We start from the raw sequence: 22,031 nt of genomic DNA, 5'->3' as shown, positions 1-22,031 counted from the left end.
CAGCTGTGAACAGTGTAAAGGCCTACTAGCAAATCTATGCCTGAAAGAGGGCGGATCGAATTTTAGGTAAACCATCTTTGACATCTGAACAGACTACAGTTTAAGTACGAGCCCTATCAAATGGTCTTTGATGTCAGTTTGAGGGGTTGAAGGTCAAAGCCACAAACATACTTAGACAATTTAGAAACACACACAACCTTATGAAAGACGCTTAAAAGAATGCAATCACTGACAGAAAAGAGGCCAACATGCCGTCTAAACAGATTTAAAACCTTAGGAGAATTTGTAAGCCCCTTGTAATTGATCTTAAATGCACTGTAATTAAATGTTATTAAACAGTCTCTTTTGGAGTTGGAAGAATTTTATTCACAAGGAAATATGCCTGACTATTGAAAGACATTGGTAAACATCATTTAGGCATTGTGTGTGGTCCCCAATTCAGCAACTTGATCCCTCTCTGTGTACATGCGTATCCAGATTAATTTCACTAGTGAGAACGCACACAAGATCAATCCCCTATTGAAAGGAATTCTTTCTGTGTGAACTTTTCAATACAGGTTGGGAAAGCTAGTAAGTATAGAAGAAAAGCATACATCCCTTATCAAAGAAGCACTTTTATAGCACAGTGCATGTAGGCTACAGTTTTCTGTTGTAATACACTGTCAGTCTGTTTTATTGAAACACGCTACGCACATACAGGGCCTTCAGAAAGTATTCACACCCCTGGACACTCCACATTTTGTTGTGTTACAGACGGAATTTAAAATGGATTAAATTGAGATTTTGTGTCTCACTCTGTGTGCAATAATAGTGTTTAACATGATATTTGAATGACTACCTCATCTCTGTACCCCACACATACAATTATCTGTAAGGTCCCTCAGTCGAGCAGTGAGTTTCAAACACAGATTCAACCATAAAGACCAGGGAGGTTTTCCATTGCCTCACAAAAAAGGGCACCTATTGGTAGAAAATAAAATAAATCAGACGTTGAATATCCCTTTGAACATGGTGAAGTTACTTTTGATGGTGTTAATACACCCAGTCACTACAAAGATACAGGCATACTTCCTAACTCAGTTGCCAGAGAGGAAGGACACCCTCAGGGATTTCACCATGAGGCAAATGGTGAACTTTAAAAAAGTTACAGAGTTTAATGACAGTGATATGAGACAATTGAGGATGGATCAACAACATTGTAGTTACTCCACAATACTAACCTAATTGACAGAGTGAAAAGAAGGAAGCCTGTACAGAATACAAATATTCCAAAACATGCATCCTGTTTGCAAGGCACTTAAGTAATATTGCAAAAAATGTGACAAAGTAACTTTAATACAAAGTGTTATGTTTGGGGCAAATCCAATGCAAGATGTTACTGAGTACCACTCTCCATATTTTCAAGTATAGTGGTGGCTGCATCATGTTATGGGTATTCTTGTAATCATTAAGGACTGGGGTGTTTTTCAGGATAAAAAAAAATCTATAGAATGGAGCTAAGCACAGGCAAAATCGTAGAGGAAAACCTGGTTCAATCTGCTTTCCACCAGACACTGGGAAATTAATTCAACTTTCAGTAGGACAATAACCTAAACCACAAGGCCAAATTTACACTGATTATCTAGAAGACGGTAAATGTTCCTGAGTGACCGAGTTATAGTTTTGACTTAAATCTGCTTCAAACTCTACAGCAGGACTTGAAAATGGCTGTAAATTTACAAAGATTTTGAAAACCATGTTTTCACTTTGTCATTATGGGGTATTGTGTGGAGATGGGTGTGAAAAAAACCCATACATTTAATGCATTTTGAATTCAGGTTGTAACACAACAAAATGGTTATGGTTCATGGTTATGATCAGGACTTTTTTTTTTTGCTGAAAATGTGAATCAGTCAATATTTCATAATTTGATACGAAACAAAATACATCTGTATCCTATTATGTTGCAGTCCAACCATAGACACAATGTACATGCATTATTGATACAAACTCAGCGTTTTAAAAACTGCTGCTTCAGAGAAAGAGAAGAAGCCGGCAGTAAGTAAGTAAACCACTTCCCGCCCGTCTGTCTGTGGCCTCTGTTTGTCAGTTGATTTGAAGTCACTCCACCAACATGCTGTGACAGGAAAGGAATTAACTGAGAAGAGGGAAAAAATAAAACACTTTAGAAGAAGAGGCTAATAAAACAGTGAAGAGCAGTGATGTTGGATTGGATTTAATCCGTATTTTCATTGGTATGACCGACAACAGTTAACAAGTGTTTCCTCTCATTTGGCAAAAGCAAGAGGAACAGCTATGTATTTGGGCACCACTGAGCTTTGATAAGGCACCTACACTGCCTGTAACATGCAGAAGATGAAAGGATATGATACTGTTTTGTAAATTGTGGTCTCTTGACGGTTGAGAATTGAACTGATACTGAAGGTTATAGAAACAGGTTACAGTAGATTGTGTATGCATAACAATTAAGAGATACAATTTGTGCTATAGAGACCTGTTGCCAGTAGTTTACATAGGATGACATAGGAGCCTACATGGTGACCAGACCAGTGACAATAATGACCAATGCAATGTTACCAGATGCCACTGTGTCATTATGGGGTCAATAAGATGGGTGACATGTATTGATGAACTCAGCTTTGATGTTTTTTAATGATTCATAGTTTATTCAGTTATACATGATTTATTCTTTTTAACACGCAATCTAATAAACAAGTAGGCTACTGTATTGTAAGTGACAAGCTGCTAGTAATGCATTAGTGCATTGCGACATAATTCTTTATAGAATTGCTTTGCGTAAAGTTTTTCTGAGACTAAGTCGCAGTGGGCAAACATTAGAGCCATTTGAAATACAAGTATTATACACTGAGACAACCCCAAATGATGTAACAAGAGTGTTCAAAGAGTTGTCAACTTTCTAATGGGTCCGAATGTTGTAACGTAAATGAGCCATGCCCATGTACCATCTTCAAAGGAAAGGCACACACCGAAAGAGGGCGGAGCCTGCGAAAAGAAAAAGAGACATAGCCTATTATAAACTTTGCCACCATTGAGTATGCTTACCTGTACGTGGAAGCCTTGTCTTGTCTCACCTGAACTGCTCGAGATGGAGGGAACTTTATGATGTACCAGGATATATATTTCTTTATTCGAGTGTTTTTTATTTTACCAAAGGCTTTTACTTGACTTCTGCCAAGGTGATTTATTTATTTTCATACCAGTGAATATAATAGGCTACAAAAAGCTATTCGTACATCGCGTCGGAATAGAACTACGGGCACCATTGGATAAACAGGTAACTATATATGTTTCAATATAAAGGTTTTTGTTTCATAAGCATCGCATTGTTTACCAACGAGGTAACCGTTGCATTGTATTTCTTGTGTAGTGGAACAATATCGAAGTGACGGGTACATCCTTTTGACAGTTGCATGAACAATGAAACAGAGGACTGTACCTGGAATAACTAGAACCACTTGAAATAAAGAAATATGGTAAAAATGTAAGCATTTCTTTTTAAGAAAAAGTAAGAAAAAATATTGGAAATATCTTAGTGTAAGTATTTATTATCTTCAATTTGTATTTTAATTTAGATTTGGAAAGACATATTTCAATTCATAATTTGTAATGAAAGTTGTGAAGTCATGAATATATATATATATTGTTGTATGCCTAATTCAAATTCCTTCCCCACTCATGGAAAGGATTGGGTTTGAGTGACAGGTTGTGCATTTGATACCATATTTGAAAATAGAAAAAATGTGTACAATTTGCATCAAAATAAAGTAGAATAAAGTAGGAATTTGAATAAATCTCCTTTCCAGTTTGAGTTCATATTTAGGGGAATGTTTCCTGGTCACAGATGAAACATAAAGCAGGAGGTAGAGTCCCTAAAATGTTGTTGAATGTCTCGTGTTTTTATGTTTTCACCACCCCAAAGACCTCAATTTAGAAATTGGTTATCGCACACAAGGGTATTCGTTATGATTGAGGGAAACAATTAGCACCAGTAATCTGTATGCCTTCCAATGTTGAAAAGCACACTGAGGATGATGGTGAACCATCATCACCATCAAAACCAACAATCAAAATCAACAAAAAAGCATTTTAGGAACTTTTTTGAAATATTTTACTTTACAATAAATGGTATTCCAATTATTAGAATATGTTATAATGAATCTTTTACCAATTTGTATAGGAGAGTAGCCTATCTTGCACTCTCTCGTACAATATATTCCAATGCTGTAGTAGACTACAAAACTACAGTATGAATGTTATGGTGACTGAAATGCATAACAAGGTGACTTTTAGTTGAGAGAAATAAAACAACATTACATCATGCCTCACATAGAGCTGCGTAGGCCTGATTCTCTTCAACCCAAATTGATCCAAGACATTCAGGACCTTGATAACGTATCTGTAATCAACAGGGGCAGGGAACAACGCATTCAGTGAAAGGGAATGATATAATCCGAGGTGATTTAAAAATAAAAAATGAAACAAGAAATCACCAATGTCAGAACTAATCCAGTTGACAACCCAAATAACACTGTATTAGAAATCCAAATGCAATCTATGCGTATATACACCAAAAACAATATGTACAGCAGTAGATCGAGAATCCAGTATATGTAACAGAATGCAATGTACAGCAGTAGATACAGTGCCTTCAGAAAGTATTCACACCCCTTGACTTTTTCCACATTATTGTTATGTTACAGCCTACATTTAAAATGTATTCAATTTAGATTTTGTGTCACTGGCCTATAAACAATACCCCATAATGTCAAAGTGGAAAAATGAAGAGCTGAAATATCTTGAGTCAATAAGTATATTATGGCAAGCCTATATAAGTTCAGGGGTAAAAATGTGCTTAACAAGTCACATAATAACTTGCATGGACTCACTCTGTGTACAATAATAGTGTTTCACATTATTTTTGAATGACTACCTCGTCTCTGTACCCCACATACAATTATCTTTAAGATCTCTCAGTCGAGCAGTGAATTTCTAACACAGTTTCAACCAGAAAGACCAGGGAGGTTTTCCAATGCCTCGCAAAGAAGGGCACCTATTGGTAAAACGATAAAAAAACAGACATTGAATGTCTCTTTAAGCATGGTGAAGTTATTACACTTTGGACCGGGTGTCAATACATCCAGTCACTACAAAGATACTGTCGTCCTTCCTAACGCATTTGCTGGGGAGGAAGGAAACCGTGCAGGGATTTCACCAGTCAAATGAAAAACTTTAAAACAGTTACAGAGTTTAATGGCTGTGATAGGAAAAACATATGGATGTATCAACAACATTGTAGTTACTCCACAATACTAACCTAAATGACAGAATAAAAATATTCCAAAACATGCATCCTGTTTGCAATAAAGCACTAAAGTAAAACTGCAAGAAATGTGGCCAAAAACACAACACATCACTGAGTACCACTCTTCATATTTTCAAGCAAGGTGGTGGCTGCATCATGTTATAGGTATGCTTGTCAAGGACTAGAGAGTTTTTAGGATAGAAATAAACGGAATAGAGCTAAGCACGGGCAAAATCCTTGAGGAAAACCTGGTTTAGTGTGCTTTCCACCAGACACTGGGAGACAAATTCACCTTTCAGCAAGACAATAACCTAAAACACATGGCCAAATATACTTACCAAGACGACATTGAATGTTCCTGAGTGGCCTAGTTACAGTTTTGACTTAAATCATCTTGAAAATCTATGGCAAGACTTGAAAATATTTGTCTAGCAATGATCAACAACCAACTTGACAGAGCTTGAAGATTTTTAAAAAGAATAATGTGCCAATATCGTACAATCCAGGTGTGCAATCTCTTAGAGACATACCCAGAAATATTCACAGCTGTAATCGCTGCCAAAGGTGATTCTAACATGTATTGACTCAGGGGTGTGAATATTTACACTACAGTTCAAAAGTTTGGGGTCACTTAGAAATGTCCTTGTTTTTGAAAGAAAATCATTTTTTTTTGTCCATTAAAATAACATGGCTAATTGATCATTAGAAAACCCTTCTGCAAATAAGTTTGCACAGCTGAAAACTGTTGTCTGATTAAAGAAGCAATAAAACTGGCCTTATTTAGACGAGCTGAGTATCTGGAACATCAGCAGTTGTGGGTTCGATTACAGGCTCAAAATGACCAGAAACAAATAACTTTCTTCTGAAACTCATCATTCTATTCTTGTTCTGAGAAAGGAAGGCTATTCCAAGAGAGAAATTGCCAAGAAGCTGAAGATGTAGTACAACGCTGTGTACTACTCCCTTCACAGAACAGCGCAAACTGTCTCTAACCAGAATAGAAAGAGGAGTGGGAGGCCCCAGTGCACAGCTGAGCAAGAGGACAAGTAAATTAGAGTGTCTAGTTTGAGAAACAGAAGCCTCAAAAGTCCTCAACTGGCAGCTTCATTAAATAGTACCCGCAAAACACCAGTCTCAACGTCAACAGTGAAGAGGCGACTATGAGATTCTGGCCTTCTAGGCAGAGTTGCTAAAAAAAGCCATATCTCAGACTGGCCAATGAAAAGAAAAGATTAAGATGGGCAAAAAAACACAGACACCGGACAGAGGAACTCCAGCTAGAAGGCCAGAATCCTGGAGTCGCCCCTTCACTGTTGATGTCGAGACTGGTGTTTTGTGGGAACTATTTAATGAAGCTGCCAGTTTCCAGCTACAATAGTCAATTACAACATTAATAAAGTCTACACAAAAAAATGTGCTTTTCTTTCAAAAACAGGGAATTTCTAAGTGACCCCAAACTTTTGAATGGTAGTGTATGTAAATGAGATGTTTATGCATTTTGTTTTCAATAAATTTTCCATAGATTTCTGATTTTTTTTCTTCACTTTGGCATTATGGAGTATTGTGTGTAGATGGGTGAGAAAAAACATCTACTTAATCTATTTTGAATTGTGTGCCCCCGGTGATGTGTTGTGCTGACCGCACCACCGTCTAGAGAGCGATTTGGTTGAGGGCGGTGCAGTTGCCGTACTAAGCGGTGATGCAGCCTGACAGAATGCTCTCAATGGTGCATCTGTAAAAGTTTGTGAGGGTCTTAGGGGCCATGCTGATTTTTTCCAGCCGTCCGAGGTTGTATAGATGCTGTTGCGCCCTCTTCCCCATGGTGTCGGTGTGGTGGGACCAATTCAGGTCCTCAGTGATGTGCACTCCAAGGAACTTGAAGCTTTTGACCCTCTCCACTGGGAGGATCTACTCCTTTGTTTTTTTTACATTGAGGGAGAGGCTATTTTCCTGGCACCACTTTGCCAGGCTCTTACCTCCTCCCTGTAGACTGGCTAGGCAGGTTTCCATTGACCCATGTTTATTTGACAAAAGCAATGTTGAATAAGTCATTGCGACATGTGTAATGGAAACGGCAGTAATAAGCACATTTTTCTAAAGATCGACAACATTTTATTCCATTCGACGGGTGGATATTTATTTTGTCTAACTTTCTTTATCGTGACAAATGGTGATGGAAACTGTGTTTTTCAAATAAATGATGATTGACAAATAATTGTTTATTATCATCACTTAACATAAAGCTCTTCAACCACTTCCTGTTATTCGAAGTAGGGGTGAGGAGGGTGCTGCAGCACCCCTTTGATAAATACAAATGGAATACAAATCAAACATTTCATAAATCACAAAATACTATTACTGCTGTGTGAACTAGAGCTTTTACTACTCCTGTATGAGCGAACAAAAAAATACTCCTCAGTACAAGTTACATAGCTACTTGTGAGTTTGAGTAGAATACTGATCAATCAGTGTATGGTAGGCCTACACAATAATCACTATACTAGCCCTACTTGTGTAAGCTCAACCTTGGAGATCAATTTAGGGCTTATTGTCAAACAGCTACAGTGGGGCAAGAAAGTATTTAGTCAACCACAAATTGTGCAAGTTCTCCCACTTAAAAAGATGAGAGAGGCCTGTAATTTTCATCATAGGCAAACTTCAACTATGACAGACAAAATGAGGGAAAAAAATCCAGTAAATCACATTGTAGGATTTTTTATGAATTTATTTGCAAATTATAGTGGAAAATAAGTATTTGGTCACCTACAAACAAGCAAGATTTCTGGCTCTCACAGACCTGTAACTTCTTCTTTAAGAGGCTCCTCTGTCCTCCACTCGTTACCTGTATTAATGGCACCTGTTTGAACTTGTTATCAGTATAAAAGACACCTGTCCACAACCTCAAACAGTCACACTCCAAACTCCACTATGGCCAAGACCAAAGAGCTGTCAAAGGGCACCAGAAACAAAATTGTAGACCTGCACCAAGCTGGGAAGACTGAATCTGCAATAGGTAAGCAGCTTGGTTTGATGAAATCAACTGTGGGAGCAAATATTAGGACATGGAAGACATGCAAGACCACTGATAATCTCCATTGATCTGGGGCTCCACGCAAGATCTCACCCCGTGGGGTCAAAATGATCACAAGAACGGTGAGCAAAAATCCCAGAACCACACGGGGGGACCTAGTGAATGACCTATATAAGCCTAAACCACAAAGTATTGAGATAAACTTTTGTTATTGACCAAATACTTATTTTCCACCATAATTTGCAAATAAATTAATTCTAAATCCTACAATGTGATTTTCTTGATTTTAGTTGAAGTGTATCTATGATGAAAATTACAGGCCTCTCTCATCTTTTTAAGTGGGAGAACTTGCACAATTGATGGCTGACTAAATACTTTTTTGCCCCACTGTAACTACTTACCTCAAACATAGGTGTTTAAGAAGGATACCGTAATTTGTATTTAAGTCTAAAAGGAATTCTAAATGACATTTAAATGTCAAAGTTGACAGGCAATATGCCTCACAGGTTTTTACAATGGCTAGGGAGTTTTCCCATTCAATGACCATATAAATGGGAAGGTGTATTAGAAATTTCTTTCGTTGTCTAATACAATGAGACAGGAGGTGTCATATCACTCGTGTACTCTATGTCCAACTGTCAACACATGGGTTGTGCTCCTCTGTGTAGACCTGTCTCGATATGAGTCATGATGATTTATTGACACACCAGTTGAGACATTTCCTCTACTCCATCTTCACATTTTGATTGAGTATTTGAATTGGAATTTCATGTCTGTGCAAGAGTGTTTACAAATATGCTCAAATTTGGACACATAATGTGTAACATTTACAACATTTGATGTAAAACCACATGAACATACAACAAATCAAGGTTGTTGCATTTGTCCATGATACTAGTAGACAAACAACTGTCAGGCAGTCACTATCCTACAGGGATCTTAGTCTTCTATAACGTCTTGGAACCTGTGACGTTATATCACATATCAGACTAAACTACAAGATTTTCTCAACAAACACCATTCAAACACAAGCACAGATATTTAGAAGTAGGCGTACAGATACTTTATACTGAACTGACAATTCTAAATGTCCATGTTTGATAGAAATACATTTTGGATGGTAAAAAAGAAAAGAGAATCCACAAACTCCGGTCCATTATCAGTTTTTATTCATTGGTGTGACAGTTAAGATTGGGAATCTTATTCTGCTATTAAATTGAATCTGTACTTTACCCTTTACTGGCTGAATCAGAACGATAACCAACATGGAATAACCCCAAAGTCAGTTTGTCATCTACCGTGATGCGTTCCTCCCCTGGAGCACCTCCTCCTCTCTGGCAGACTAGTAAACCGGGGGGGGGCTGTGCTGGGTCTTGGTAGGGCAGAGCCTAGTAAACCGGGGACTTTGTTAGGTCTTGGTCGGGCAGGTTTTACGATGCAGCCCTGTCGTCCTGCACCTTTCTCCTCCCCGGCTCCCCACCCCCAGGGGCCCCATGCCAGCTGTTACTCTCAGGATACTCTTGAGTGTTCCAGCCAGCCACTTTTGTGAATGGAGGAGGATCGGCCACTTTCTTACTTGTTTACAGGGCTATTATATCAGAGAGCAAACGAGAGGAGGGGGAAGAGAGAGAGAAAGAGGGGGACGCTTCACGCCACGGTGCATCTGACTCGCATTCCCCCAAAATTACAGAGCATCGGCGGAGCTCTGGCTCCAGGGCGACGTGAAATAAACCAGCTTGACCTTTAACACCAGACCTCTAATTCTGGAATTCCAAACTAATCGCTTTACGATTTCATTCCAACTCGAGAGCATCTCCTCTCTAGTGTCTGAAGAGGGCCATGGGAAGGCCAGTTCAAAGCATAGCTCGTAATCCTGTTGGTCTTCAAGGCTTTGTTTGTTGTCTCAGCAAATTGAAAATCAATTGAAGGGATCTGGCTTGAGTTGGCCCCGTGCTCATTGGTAGGGAGTACCCGCATCCCAAATGTTCTATTGCTTGAGTACCAGTACCTAACGTGTACTGATACCTTTTCCATTCCCTTTCAAGCACTGGAAGGGATAAGAGTGAATCTGAATATCGCAAGTTGTATGCTATCTTTTCAAAGTTTCTGTAAGTTGTGGAAATAGCTTGGCTTTAATGGTTTTGTGGACAAGGGACAGGATGCAGGTCTACCATTGAACCTTGACCTTTCTATTGAAGCTTAATTGTCTGGGTGCTGTATGGTCTCTCCCTCCCAGATATGGTATCACGACCTAGGATCTTCAGACAAACAAGATAGTAAACTCTTCTGACCTTACTGCTTTACTGTTTCCTGCAGTAAAAATAATGGCATATATTTGGGGGGTAGACGACTCATAATTCTGGGCCAGAACATTTTTTGAATCATTTTCGTGTCTTGAACCAAGTAAGCGTCTCCTGTAGATTGGGTTACAGCTTTTTGACAAAAATGTCTCTCGAATCCTATAATTTGAACAGGTGCATTCCGTCACCTCTCAAAATTCTAAGGTAACCTAATTTGTGGGGTATGTATTATAGCATTTGTATGGTCCATTGGAGTTTACCCACTGCAATGCAATGGGGACAAGATGCTGACTGTCTTCGAGCATGCTGCCATAATTATACGGATAAAGTCATTGTTCTTGTGTTATTGTTGGACTTGTATTCGCAGGCTCCTGAAAGCCATCAGTCAGAAACGGCTGCCGCCAGTGTGTAGGAGGCGGGTTTTTCATCGCAACGTCTCTTTTTTTGTTAGTCGCCTCGAAGGGATGTTGTTGTAAATCATGTGTGATTCATAAAAAAACTGGTTCTTCTGTCTGCTAGGCTTCATCTCTGAAAATCTCAGAGATGTACAAACACTGTAGATCTTGGCCCGCAGCCATTACCTCCCTGGATCTTCTTCCTTTTTTTTACCTCCGTCTCTGCACGGGGCTGTTCCTGTCAACACTCCTCTCTCTCTTTCTCGCTCTCCTCCTCCTTCCTCCACCACCTTTCGTATTTATCTCCACTCTGCCTCTGCCTCTTCATAGGGCTGCTCAAGTTGTTTTCTTTGTTTTCTCTTTGACTGTCCTCCACCATGGGAAGTACCTGGCATCGGATGCATTTGGCAGGTTTCTGTCCGGACACGTTTCTGTTCCCCTCGTCTCCTTCCCCTCATTCCGTCTGCTCTCTCCTCGGTAACGCAGCGTGAGAAATGGGGTGGGTGTCCATAAAGACGGGGGCGTGTCTGTTGGGTTTGGAGGGGGGGGGGGGTTACATGTGGTTGGAGGATTTGAGATCAAGTATTTGCATGACTTGTGTTTGTTACATTGTAGCCCAACAGTATGTCAAGTCATTTGGCTAGAAGCAGTAATCTTCCAAGAATTTACATTCAGTTTTTTTGTCCACAGGTCTGTAATCGTGGACAGAACCCTGAAGCTCTCCATCCAGCCATGTGGTAGTCTACACATCTTTGCCCAGTTATCAGTCAGCCCACCACACCCCGGACCCACCCGGCTACCGCTCACTCCTCACCAAACTCAGCCTTCAACACCAGTATCCCACAGACAGCAGCTGGTCTCATGGCCCACCCCTATGAACCCTGGTTACGGACAGCACCCCCTGGTGGCAGCTCAGACGAGATGAACGTTCCCTCATGGTGGGACCTCCACACCGGGCCAGGGAGCTGGATGGACCTGCAGGCGGGCCAGGGTGTGGGCTTACAGGCAGTTGGTCAGAGCTCCATGGGGCTGCAGTCTTCCCTGGGGCCTTACGGCTCTGAGCCCCAGCTGTGTTCTTCTGCTCAGCTAGCCCAGCTGGCCCCAGCCTCACACTCAGCTCACTCTCACCTCTACCCCCAGGATGGCTTCAAGATGGAGCCGCTGGGAGGACCTGAGCCCCTGCAGCCGGAGTCTTACGCCCTGGAGGAGCCACAGGAGGGTGCCACCTCAGTCCGGCCCAAGCCCCAGCGCCGCTCTGCCTCCAGGGGCTCGGGCCAGTCTGTGTGCCGGTGCCCCAACTGTGTTCATGCCGAGCAGATGGGCCAGAGCACTGATGACGACCGGAGGAAACACATGCACAACTGCCACATCCCTGGCTGCGGCAAGGCCTACGCCAAGACCTCTCACCTGAAGGCCCACCTGCGCTGGCACAGCGGGGACCGGCCCTTCGTCTGCAACTGGCTCTTCTGCGGCAAGCGCTTCACACGCTCCGACGAACTTCAGCGACACCTGCAGACACACACCGGTGCCAAGAAGTTCAGCTGCACCATGTGCCCCCGCGTGTTCATGCGCAACGACCACCTGGCCAAGCACATGCGCACGCATGAGTCTCCATCCGGTCCAGGGGAGGAGAGGATGTATGGAGAGGGGGGCAGGATGGGGAAGAGCTTTGACACACCTTCTCCTCAGCCCTCCCACGCCACTGCATCTGACACAGAGGCACCCCCTAAGCAGCCGAAATGTGAGAAAGACCCCTCTGGGACAGGACAGTCCAGCTAACTGTATATCGTCCACATCTGGAATGCTATACAGATAATGTACAGTCGGTAGGCTACTATCAGCCCCTTTCTATCAGACAGAGAATCCATAGTTTATAATACATGTAGTCCAGTGGAGGTAGAATCATAGGGGGTTTTATATTATAAATTGATAGTTTATTTCTACCAGATGCATTGAACAACATAAGGCAACAAAGGCCCCTCTGATTTTAAGAATGCATCATATCACACATAAATAACAGCACCATACAGCATAGACAGACATAAAACCAAAGAGCATATGTTACATCACCAACAGAGGACAAGCTGTCAAGTGCCTTACTGGAAGGATATCCATCTAAGGAATCAAGGAAAATGATTTTTTAGATGTTGTCTTCCATTTAAGGAAAGCTTTGGTGGTAACCAAACCAGAGCCAAAGCTTGCTATCTGCTAGGACTTCCGTTGCTGCTACTACTATTATACCATCCATCCACAGAGACTTTGAGAACGAGTTAAACTGAAGATGGTGCTCGATGTGTTTACAAGTAAAACTACTAGCTACTTGGAGAGATATTTATTTCCAGGAAGCCATCAATCTCTCCAGTCTCCACTGCACACATCTAACTGAATTTAAGGCAATGGAGGTGGAGGGTTAGGATACGTTGGTATGTTGTGTTGGCTTCATTTCCCCACCCTTTAACCCACCCCCTTGCCTTGCTGTGTATAATATACTGTACGTGAGTGTATGAACATGTCACTGAGAAATTCCACACTGTATTTTTGGTTTTGACCACGCATAATGTTGGCGTCAACCTTTCGCCAAAGAGCACCACAGTAAAGCACCACTAAAATTCATTTCGGTGCGGTATGTGGGCGGTTCAAAGAAAAAGGACTGCATTTGCTCTGTAGATGGCAAATGAATTAAAAGTATGGCACTTGAAGTGCAGAGATGTCCCACTGCAGCACATTATGGCATGGTATTCATACTCCATGTTTTACGTCAACAAATATATTTTCTGTTTAAATGTACATTAAGAAGACATTAATTGTGTTATCAATGTATTTCACTTACAGTAAATGCACCGTATGTATCATCACGTTTAAATATCCCTCAACTGTGACTGAAAAGCACCGTTGCTCATCTTTTGACACTCCTTTATCTCAGCGCTGCAGGTGTGAATGTTACACGATGACAGCGTATCTCATTCACAGGAAATGTGTAATTCCTTGGTCTTGTCCCTGATAGTGTACATCAATACCCATTTCACACTTCACAGAACCTACTGTAGTAGCAGGCTGACAAGGATTTCCTTGGACAAAAGACAGGCTGGATACATCACTAATCATGAAATGTACGCTGGACTGAAATGTAAGCTGAACTGAAATCCCCGATTGAGAGGAACTTATGTAAACCATATTTTGTCACAACAACAACTTCCAGGATAAGCAACAATTCCTCCTCCAAGGTTGTTCAAGCATAAAGCCAAAAACAGATGGAGTGGAATTGTTTAGAACCCATTTTGATATTAATAGTCATAAATAAGCATTTATATCTTGATAGAAGATGCACTTCGATAAAGTTTTAGGAATCCAGTATAGGCCTTTCTAAATAGGCTTAGGCCTGTGTGCCGTGGTTTAGGCTTCTTAGCTTATAGTGCTCACTGTAAAACAAATTAGCCTTGTTAGGAAAACATTGTTGCATTTTGAGTAGCGACTTAGTCAAAATGTGCTTAGCTATGTAGAGATCTCTTACTGAGGTGTTTATTGTAGCCCCCATTAGAAACATCCCTAAATAAAATAAAATGCGTTTTTTGATGGTTTACTTGCCTTTTGTGTATCAAATGTGATGAAATTACATCACTTTGAGACTCATCTATTGCAAATCACTTGGGGCCTGATTCAGACTTAGAAAATGCACGCCTTTGCTACACACGTCTTTCCTACGCACTTGACAGTAGTTGGTATTCAGTCTTACCTTATGCAGGTGCGGTTCCCTTGCACGTGCTGATACATTTAATTCAACCGCTGAAAACCCGCCCACTTGCTGGACAATAGATTTTGTTGTGGAGTTTTCTTTCAGTAGGGTTTCCAGTACATGTATCTATTAAAGCTATCCCTTTAAATGTGGTGTACCTTTAATAGAATTGTCTTGACAGACTCATTAGAATATATGGATAGAACAGTTCAGAATATTAGGGATCAACGAAAGAAAGCCATGTAGGCCTAAATACACGCATATTCATCTCCTTTTCAGCACCAATTGGTAGATCTTGTATATTATTTAGGGTTAGAAAAGTATTTATGAATAATCAGTTATGAGGGAATTAAGTCAAGACAAGGTTCAAATATGGCGTATCTGATGGCCTCCCAAGTGGCACAGCGGTCTAAGGCACTGCATCACATTGCTAGAGGCGTCACTACAGACCCCGGGAAGTCCCATAGGGCGCCGCACAATTGGCCCAGCGTCCTCCGGGTTAAGGGACGGTTTGACCGGTGGGGCTTTACTTGGCTCATCGTGCTCTTGGGACTCCTTGTGGTGTGCCGGGCGCCTGCAGGCTGACCTTGGTTGTCAGGGTTTGGCGGGTCATGTTTTGGAGGACGCATGACTCGACCTTTGCCTCCCGAGCCCGTTGGGGAGTTGCAACGATGAGACAAGATCAAAATTGTGGAGAGAAATACTAAAATAAAAAGAACATGGCGTATCTGTAGACACACCTTCTTTTTTTTAATGTCCACCCCAAACAAATAGCAAGTGAATAGCATGCTATTCTCATGATTAAGTTCAAGGTCAGAATACCTGTAGATAGAAAAGTGCATAAAAAGGGAATGACATTCCCTACTGCACGTGCTTAACTCGGGTCAGAATTCCCCTGTTGTAGTGCATTTCCAATAGGCCTACCTAGGAACACTTGATACATGTATAAAAAAGGCCTATTGGCTATCTCTATTATTATTATCATCAATGCTATTATTGAGTTGTAGGTGTTAGATAGGAGCAGATTGAATATTATTAAAATATTATTTAAAACGTACCTTATTTTAAGGATTACTGTAGTATGTTGTCGCAGTAGATATGAATTTAAACAATATTTTGTAATAATTTAAGTACTGCTGTACTGTTGCTTGGTTTTAAGACTTGCTTGTAATTTTAATAGAGAAATGTCCTTTATGGAAATAAAAAGAAAAAGAAGTATGACGTATTGTGTCTATTTATTCAGTACTTCATCATGATTTATTATAAGACGCACTGCTGGAACCAGCTCGTGTGTATGTGTGTGTGTGTGCGCACAATGCTGCGCTGTGCATTGTCCTTGAACGCACCCGGAACAGGTTTTTGATGTGGCTCTTGTCTTGAACGCATTCTGTGAGTAAGAGGAGACATAGGGAAAGTTAAAGGAGCATTGAGATGTCTTAAAAGGAAATGGGAGTCAGGAAAAGCAATGGATGCAGAGTTTTCTATGTTTGAGACGACAAGGGCGTTGGAGAGCTGTGGAGAAGATAAAGTGTGTTATATGATGTTTAAGCATGCACTGGACAGTGTGTTGGAAACAGTGTTAGGGTTGTGTAATAAGGTGTGGAAGACTGGGGTGATAAATGCTGGGTGGAAAATGTGCAGTGATATTGCCATCTGTAAACCAGGTAAAGATCCGACTAAGGCGGGCAGTTATAGGCCTATCGCACTTACAACCAACATGTGTAAGTTGATGGAAAAGATGATAGTGAGTAGGATTATGTATTTCTTGGGAGTTAGGGGTTTGATGAACTTAGCACAGAGTGGATTCAGGACAGTGGAGGCTGGTTGGAGGAGATATAAGAGGACAGGTTCATTGTAATGGATGGAATTGGATAAATGTAACGGAGTCAAACGTGGTTGCCATATGTTTGATACCGTTCCATTTATTCCATACCAGCTATTACAATGAGACTGTCCTCCTATAGCTCCTCCCACCTGCCTCCTCTCATTCAGGAGAGGGAGGTCTGTATGGTTGCCCTGGTGACAGTTGGTACAGAGATAACCAAGGCCCTGACAATAAAAGAGGTGATGAGTGTTGTGTATTTTGACATTGAGAAAGCTTACGATATCTTGTGGAGAGAAGGGTTGTTGATCCAGTTGAGTTCATTGGGAATTGGGGGACGTCTGTATAACTGGATCATGGATTTCCTGTTCGATCGAGTCATACGGGTGAGGGTGGAGTTAGAATTGTCAATGCGGTTTGAAGTGGACAATGGTACTCCTCGGGGAAGTGTGGTTAGTCTGATGTTGTTCACCCTGATCATAGATGACAGATTTAAGGAGGTGGGACAGGGAGACTAAAGATGGAAGGAAGGAATAAAGACGGGCAGGTCGGATAGGGGAGACTTGGTGCTGTTAACGAGACTCGGAAGGATGGGAGTTGTGGCAAGCTTTTGTTTGGTTCCTGCCCACGTGAGTGTGGAGGGTAATGAGAAGGCCGATGCGGTGACTAAGAGTGCTGTGAGGAGAGAGGGAGTAGATATTCAGGTCCCACTGGGTCGCAGGGAAGTTAAGTCCTTGATCTGGGCAAAAGGGCTCAATTTTTGACAAAGGGAGTGGGATGCTAGTAGTAAGGGGAGGTCATTTTATTGCGTGCATCGGTCAGTAAAGGAAGAGGTGGGGAGTATGGGATGTAGGACAGAGGAAGTTGTGTGCAGTAGACTACGATTTGGGCACACAGGTTTGAATGCCATGTTGTGGATAATAGGAAGACGTGAAACAGGTCTGCATGATGAATGTTTAGTGGAGGAAGCGGTGGAGCCTGTGTTGATATTTTGTGAATTGTATGAGGTAGACAGGGAGAGATTGTGTGAAAGGGTCTGAGAGGCTGGACGGGGTTGGGGTTTGGGTGGTGTAGTGGGGGAGGGAAGGGGAGGGAAGTGATGTCTACGGCTCTATTTCACTTTCTTAGAGGAGCAGGACAAATGAAGGGAATTTAATAGAGACACCGTGACGAGCCTCATACTCCAGTACAGTAGGTGACGGTGTATGCACCTTCAAAGTTTGATGCTATCCGCCAACCCAATCCCCAAGAAGAAGAAGAAGCCAAAGAAGAAGAAGAAGAACGCACTCTTAAACAACCGGACAAATGATCAAAAAGTCCGGAAGTACAAAGAAAACACAACACGCTAATTTAGCATGCAAATGCAGACGTTATTTAGATAATAACATAGAGTTGTTTTGTCAGATACAATAACCACATAGGAAGAGGACACGTTTATTCATATCTTATTACTCAATTTGACGATCTAAGTCAAGATGGGAGGAGGTGACCTCGTAAGTATGATCAAATATTAGATTTAAAAGCTAACTAACTTAGCTAGCTACACACGCTTGTTTTGTTTGTGTCTAGCAAGCTAACTAATCACAAAACCACCTAAATGTTCGACACAATTGAATTACTGACAACTTCTGAACTAGCGTTTAGTGAAGAGAAACGCTATCACTGCCACGACAACGATGGCTAGTTGGCCTAGCTAGTTAACTAAGTTGACCCCTTAACTAAGTACATTTTGAGGGTGTGTTTATTTAATATTTTCCCAGTTATGTTGTTACACAACTACCTAGTTATTTAACAGAATTCCTTGCCTTCCCTGAGGAACAATTGGAATTCAGAAATGATGGTTGTATTGATCAATTGTAGCTGTCTTTCCCAGTTCTGTTTTATTATATCGAATATCACTTTCTCTTATCTCTGTCAGAACTTGAAGAAGAGCTGGCATCCCCAGACTATGAAAAACATAGAGCGGGTGTGGAAGGCTGAACAGAAGCACGAGGCTGAGGCGAAAAAGATTGAGGAGCTTCAGAAGGAGCTGAGAGAGGAACGAGCTCGAGAAGAAATTACCAGATTCGCTCAGCAGACTGGGGCTCTAAAGTAATGCTCCCCTCACTGACCCTTGTGATGAGGAGGAAGTAATAGGTATCACCTTGATAGAGAAACCACTGTCATGTCTAGGTTTAAAAGTCAAATGAGTTAGCTTTATTTGACATTATCCTATTTTCAAGTGTGCCCTCACCACAGACAAATGGATAGAGATACTCCCCTTGGATGTTGTTGCTAACACTCAACTGCTTTTTTGTTGTTTTACTCCAGGAAAAAAGATGACCGGTTGGACTGGATGTACCAGGGGCCAGGTGGTCAGGTGTCCCGTGATGAGTACCTGCTGGGCCGCCCCATCGACAAGCAGATCACCCAGCAGTTTGAGGAGCCAGAGAGCGGTCCATCCGAACAAACCGGCCTGCTGCCTGGCTCAATCTTCAACCCCTCCACCCCTGCATCCAACCTCGACATGGCCGCCAAGATCAGAGAGGACCCTCTGTTTGATATCAAGTCAGTCACTCTGGTCTCTTTCTTTACCATTTAGTGTGTCCAGCTAGCAACTGTTATACCATACACTGGTGTTCTGCTGTTAGCCAAGAGCTGATGATAATGACACGTCTTATTTTTCAAGGAAACGGGAGGAGGAGAAGAAGAGGGAGGTCTTGACAAACCCAGTGAAAATGAAGAAGATCAAAGAAATGGTAAGTTGGATGGCTCCATTCAAACTGGGATGGAATCAGTTTCAGCCTGTTGTTTCAGATGAACTGGGTTCTAAAGCAGCAACAGTTTTTCACTTTTTATTTTCTTTCAGCTGCGTCAGAATCTTGAAAAGAAAGACAAGAAAAAGAAGAGGAAGAAGGACAAGAAGGAGAAAAGGGGGGAGAAAGAGAGGAGAAAGGAGAAGAAGCATAAGAGAAGGAGCTTGAGCTCAAGCTCTGTGGACGAAGACGAAATACACAGGTGCCCCTGAAACCTAACTTCAATAGAGGTTTCTCAGGATCAGTAAACAGATGCCAATATGACCAGATGTTCAGTTGAACTGTTTTGATCTTGTAAGCATTTTGTGATAGTTTACAAAATATAGCTTGCCGCTTCTATTGTTGACAGCAACTTCTGGGTGGGGTAGATTGTTTATTTAAAAGAATATATATATTTGTAATTTAACCCAGTTAAGAACAAATTCTTATTTACAATGATGGTCTAGGAACAGTGGGTTAACTGCCTTGTTTAGGGGCAGAACAACACATTTTTACCTTGTCAGCTTGGGGATTCGATCTAGCAACCTTTCGGTTACTGGCCCAACGATCTTAACCACTAGGCTACCTGCCGCCCCAATCCTATCAGTCCTTAGACCCCAGCAAAATTCTGCATGTCTAGCTCTTATATTTAGCCTCTCGGTGAAGTGTTTTACTCTTTTCTTTTCAGGACAACCAGGGATACAAGTAGAACACAAAACAATTTGACTTAAGTAGTTGCGTTAATTGACAAATGTCCATAAAGAAAAAAGGTCCGCCAATGCAAAAAACCTGATAAAAATGAATTCATATGAATGCTGTAATTAATTACAGAAATGGTTTGCTCACTGGGAAATGGATATCCAACTAGTCAGTGACAACTGAGCTTATTTCAGTATTATGGACACTATGTCTTGGGATGTCCTATGATATTCTATGTAGAACAACCTCTTACCTTCTAATGACTCCTTTGTAGCTTGTGAGCGTCATAGAGCAAAACATGTTACATGTGTGTGTTCTTGAGCTTTTCATAGATGGGTAGCTGAAACTATTCGGACTCTACAGACATTCGCCCTTGTCTCTCAAACACAGGTCTATCTCAGCCGCCGTTAATAATCACACAGACTAATGGTTAGTACCGACGGATGCAGAATAAGTAGATTAATCCAATGGTACAACCCATAAGTATGTAGCTCAAACACACAATGTTTAAAAGTGGTTAGAAGTCCAAAACATTCCAGCGTTGTGGTGGGACTCCTTGGGTTAACTGAGTGATGGATCTTTACTTAGGCACCATTCTAAAGAGGAATCCAAAGAAACAACCCACTCACATTCCCACCATTGCAGTGTCCCCGCTGGCTATGGACTACAGGTCAGTACGGCTCAATCTCAATATATTGACAGTGAACGTTGTTAGATCTTAGTCCAATCAATTCAAAGTGACTTAAATCCTCCTGAGAGAGATGTGTACCGCTCATCGCCTAATTTATTTCCTCAGTTTCCAGCTGGGAGGCATCATCAGTCCTCAAAGCCCACCAACCACTTAAGGCACCGTTCTCAGGAGAGGAGCCGCTCTCGATCGCCTCAAAGGACAGACTGGAATGGCCATCATTCCTCTCACAGGACAGACAACCACTCCTCTCACAAATCAGAGAACCACTCATCCCACAGGACAGACCAGTTTAAAGTTCCACAGTTCCAGCGCCCCAAAGCCCCCCCCAGCCCACAGAAAGATCGCTACCAAAGGCGTCAGAGCAGTACTACCAAGTAAGAGTCCACAGCACCTGTTTATACAAGTATCACACCTGGGTTCAATCATCAGTGAACTAATGGTAATCCCACCACCCCATCCTAAAGTGTTTTCTTATCCCTATATTTATCTGCCTGATATTCTCTTAGATGTCTCTCTGCTGAAGAGCTGGAGAAGAAGAGGAGGGAGATGATGGACTTTGCCAAACAGAGAGACGAAGAGCGCGAAAGCAACATTAGAAGTTACAAACGACAGGATGAACAGGAGAAGGAGCAGGAGAAAGAGAAAGGCGGCAAGCATGATCGCAACGCTGGCTTTATCCAGTAAGTATCTCACTGACTGACACGCACGTATGGCATGCTTCCTCTGGCTGTTGTCTGGTCCTCTAAAACTGTTGCATCCTTCCCTGCAGTAACATGAAGCTGGAGAGTGCCTCCACCTCTTCCTTGGAGGATCGAGTCAAGAGAAACATCCACTCCATACAGAGGACCCCCGCATCCCTGGAGAAGAATTTCATGAGGAGATGAGAACTAGAAGAAGCAGGAATGGGTTGATTGAGGAGAGAGTAAAAATATGCACCAGCTACCACACTGAAATATGTGGACCGGTTTGCCAGGACTGCCAACTAATTAATAATTTAATAAACAAAACAGACACTGCAGAGGCACCATGCATTTGTACTCGGGCCCTGTGAAACTGCCCCTAAGCCATTGCCCTGACTAAAGCAATGCAAAGGATTTGACTTCCTCTCTAATGGAAAAACTCACCCGTGCCATTCACCAGCAACAGCAAGCCATACTCACCTTTTATAGAATGAGCAATGTTGGATTTATTTTAAGTGGGAATTGTATAGTGTGTTCTCTGTAATGTTTAGGATTATAAAAACTTTTATCAGACAACCCTTTT

General features: G+C 41.7%; 2 protein-coding genes across 3 annotated transcripts; both read left to right on the top strand.

Annotated features, from left to right (window-relative positions):
• The first annotated feature begins 3,052 nt into the window (after positions 1-3,052).
• LOC135538656 (transcription factor Sp6-like) lies at positions 3,053-15,992 on the top strand. The gene is made up of 2 exons (XM_064964541.1): positions 3,053-3,295; positions 11,740-15,992. Exon 2 carries the CDS (start codon positions 11,911-11,913, stop codon positions 12,826-12,828), a length of 918 nt encoding a protein of 305 aa, XP_064820613.1. The 5' UTR covers positions 3,053-3,295; positions 11,740-11,910; the 3' UTR covers positions 12,829-15,992.
• Positions 15,993-17,865: 1,873 nt separating this feature from the next.
• Positions 17,866-22,024, top strand: LOC135538644 (pre-mRNA-splicing factor CWC25 homolog). Of its 2 annotated transcripts, XM_064964520.1 has the most exons (9): positions 17,866-18,097; positions 18,523-18,695; positions 18,915-19,151; positions 19,273-19,342; positions 19,453-19,601; positions 20,666-20,747; positions 20,874-21,142; positions 21,275-21,448; positions 21,538-22,024. In XM_064964520.1, exons 1-9 carry the CDS (start codon positions 18,080-18,082, stop codon positions 21,650-21,652), a joined length of 1,287 nt encoding a protein of 428 aa, XP_064820592.1. In that variant the 5' UTR covers positions 17,866-18,079; the 3' UTR covers positions 21,653-22,024. The 2 variants fall into 2 exon arrangements, with proteins under 2 accessions (XP_064820592.1, XP_064820600.1); XM_064964528.1 differs by lacking the exon at positions 17,866-18,097 and having other exon boundaries at positions 18,647-18,740.
• Positions 22,025-22,031: the final 7 nt, after the last annotated feature.

Source organism: Oncorhynchus masou, chromosome 5, assembly GCF_036934945.1.
Source record: "Oncorhynchus masou masou isolate Uvic2021 chromosome 5, UVic_Omas_1.1, whole genome shotgun sequence".
NCBI classification, from domain to species: Eukaryota; Metazoa; Chordata; class Actinopteri; order Salmoniformes; family Salmonidae; genus Oncorhynchus; species Oncorhynchus masou.
Note: the sequence above shows the minus strand (reverse complement) of the source record. Positions and strands in the feature narration are given on the sequence as shown.

Bases quoted from the DNA above. Each gene is read 5' to 3' on its own strand.
- LOC135538656 (XM_064964541.1), top strand. From the start codon at position 11,911: ATGGCCCACCCCTATGAACCCTGGTTACGGACAGCACCCCCTGGTGGC.
- LOC135538644 (XM_064964520.1), top strand. The intron at 18,696-18,914 runs GTAATGCTCCCC...GTTTTACTCCAG, and splicing joins CAGCAGACTGGGGCTCTAAA to GAAAAAAGATGACCGGTTGG. The intron at 21,143-21,274 runs GTAAGAGTCCAC...ATATTCTCTTAG, and splicing joins CGTCAGAGCAGTACTACCAA to ATGTCTCTCTGCTGAAGAGC.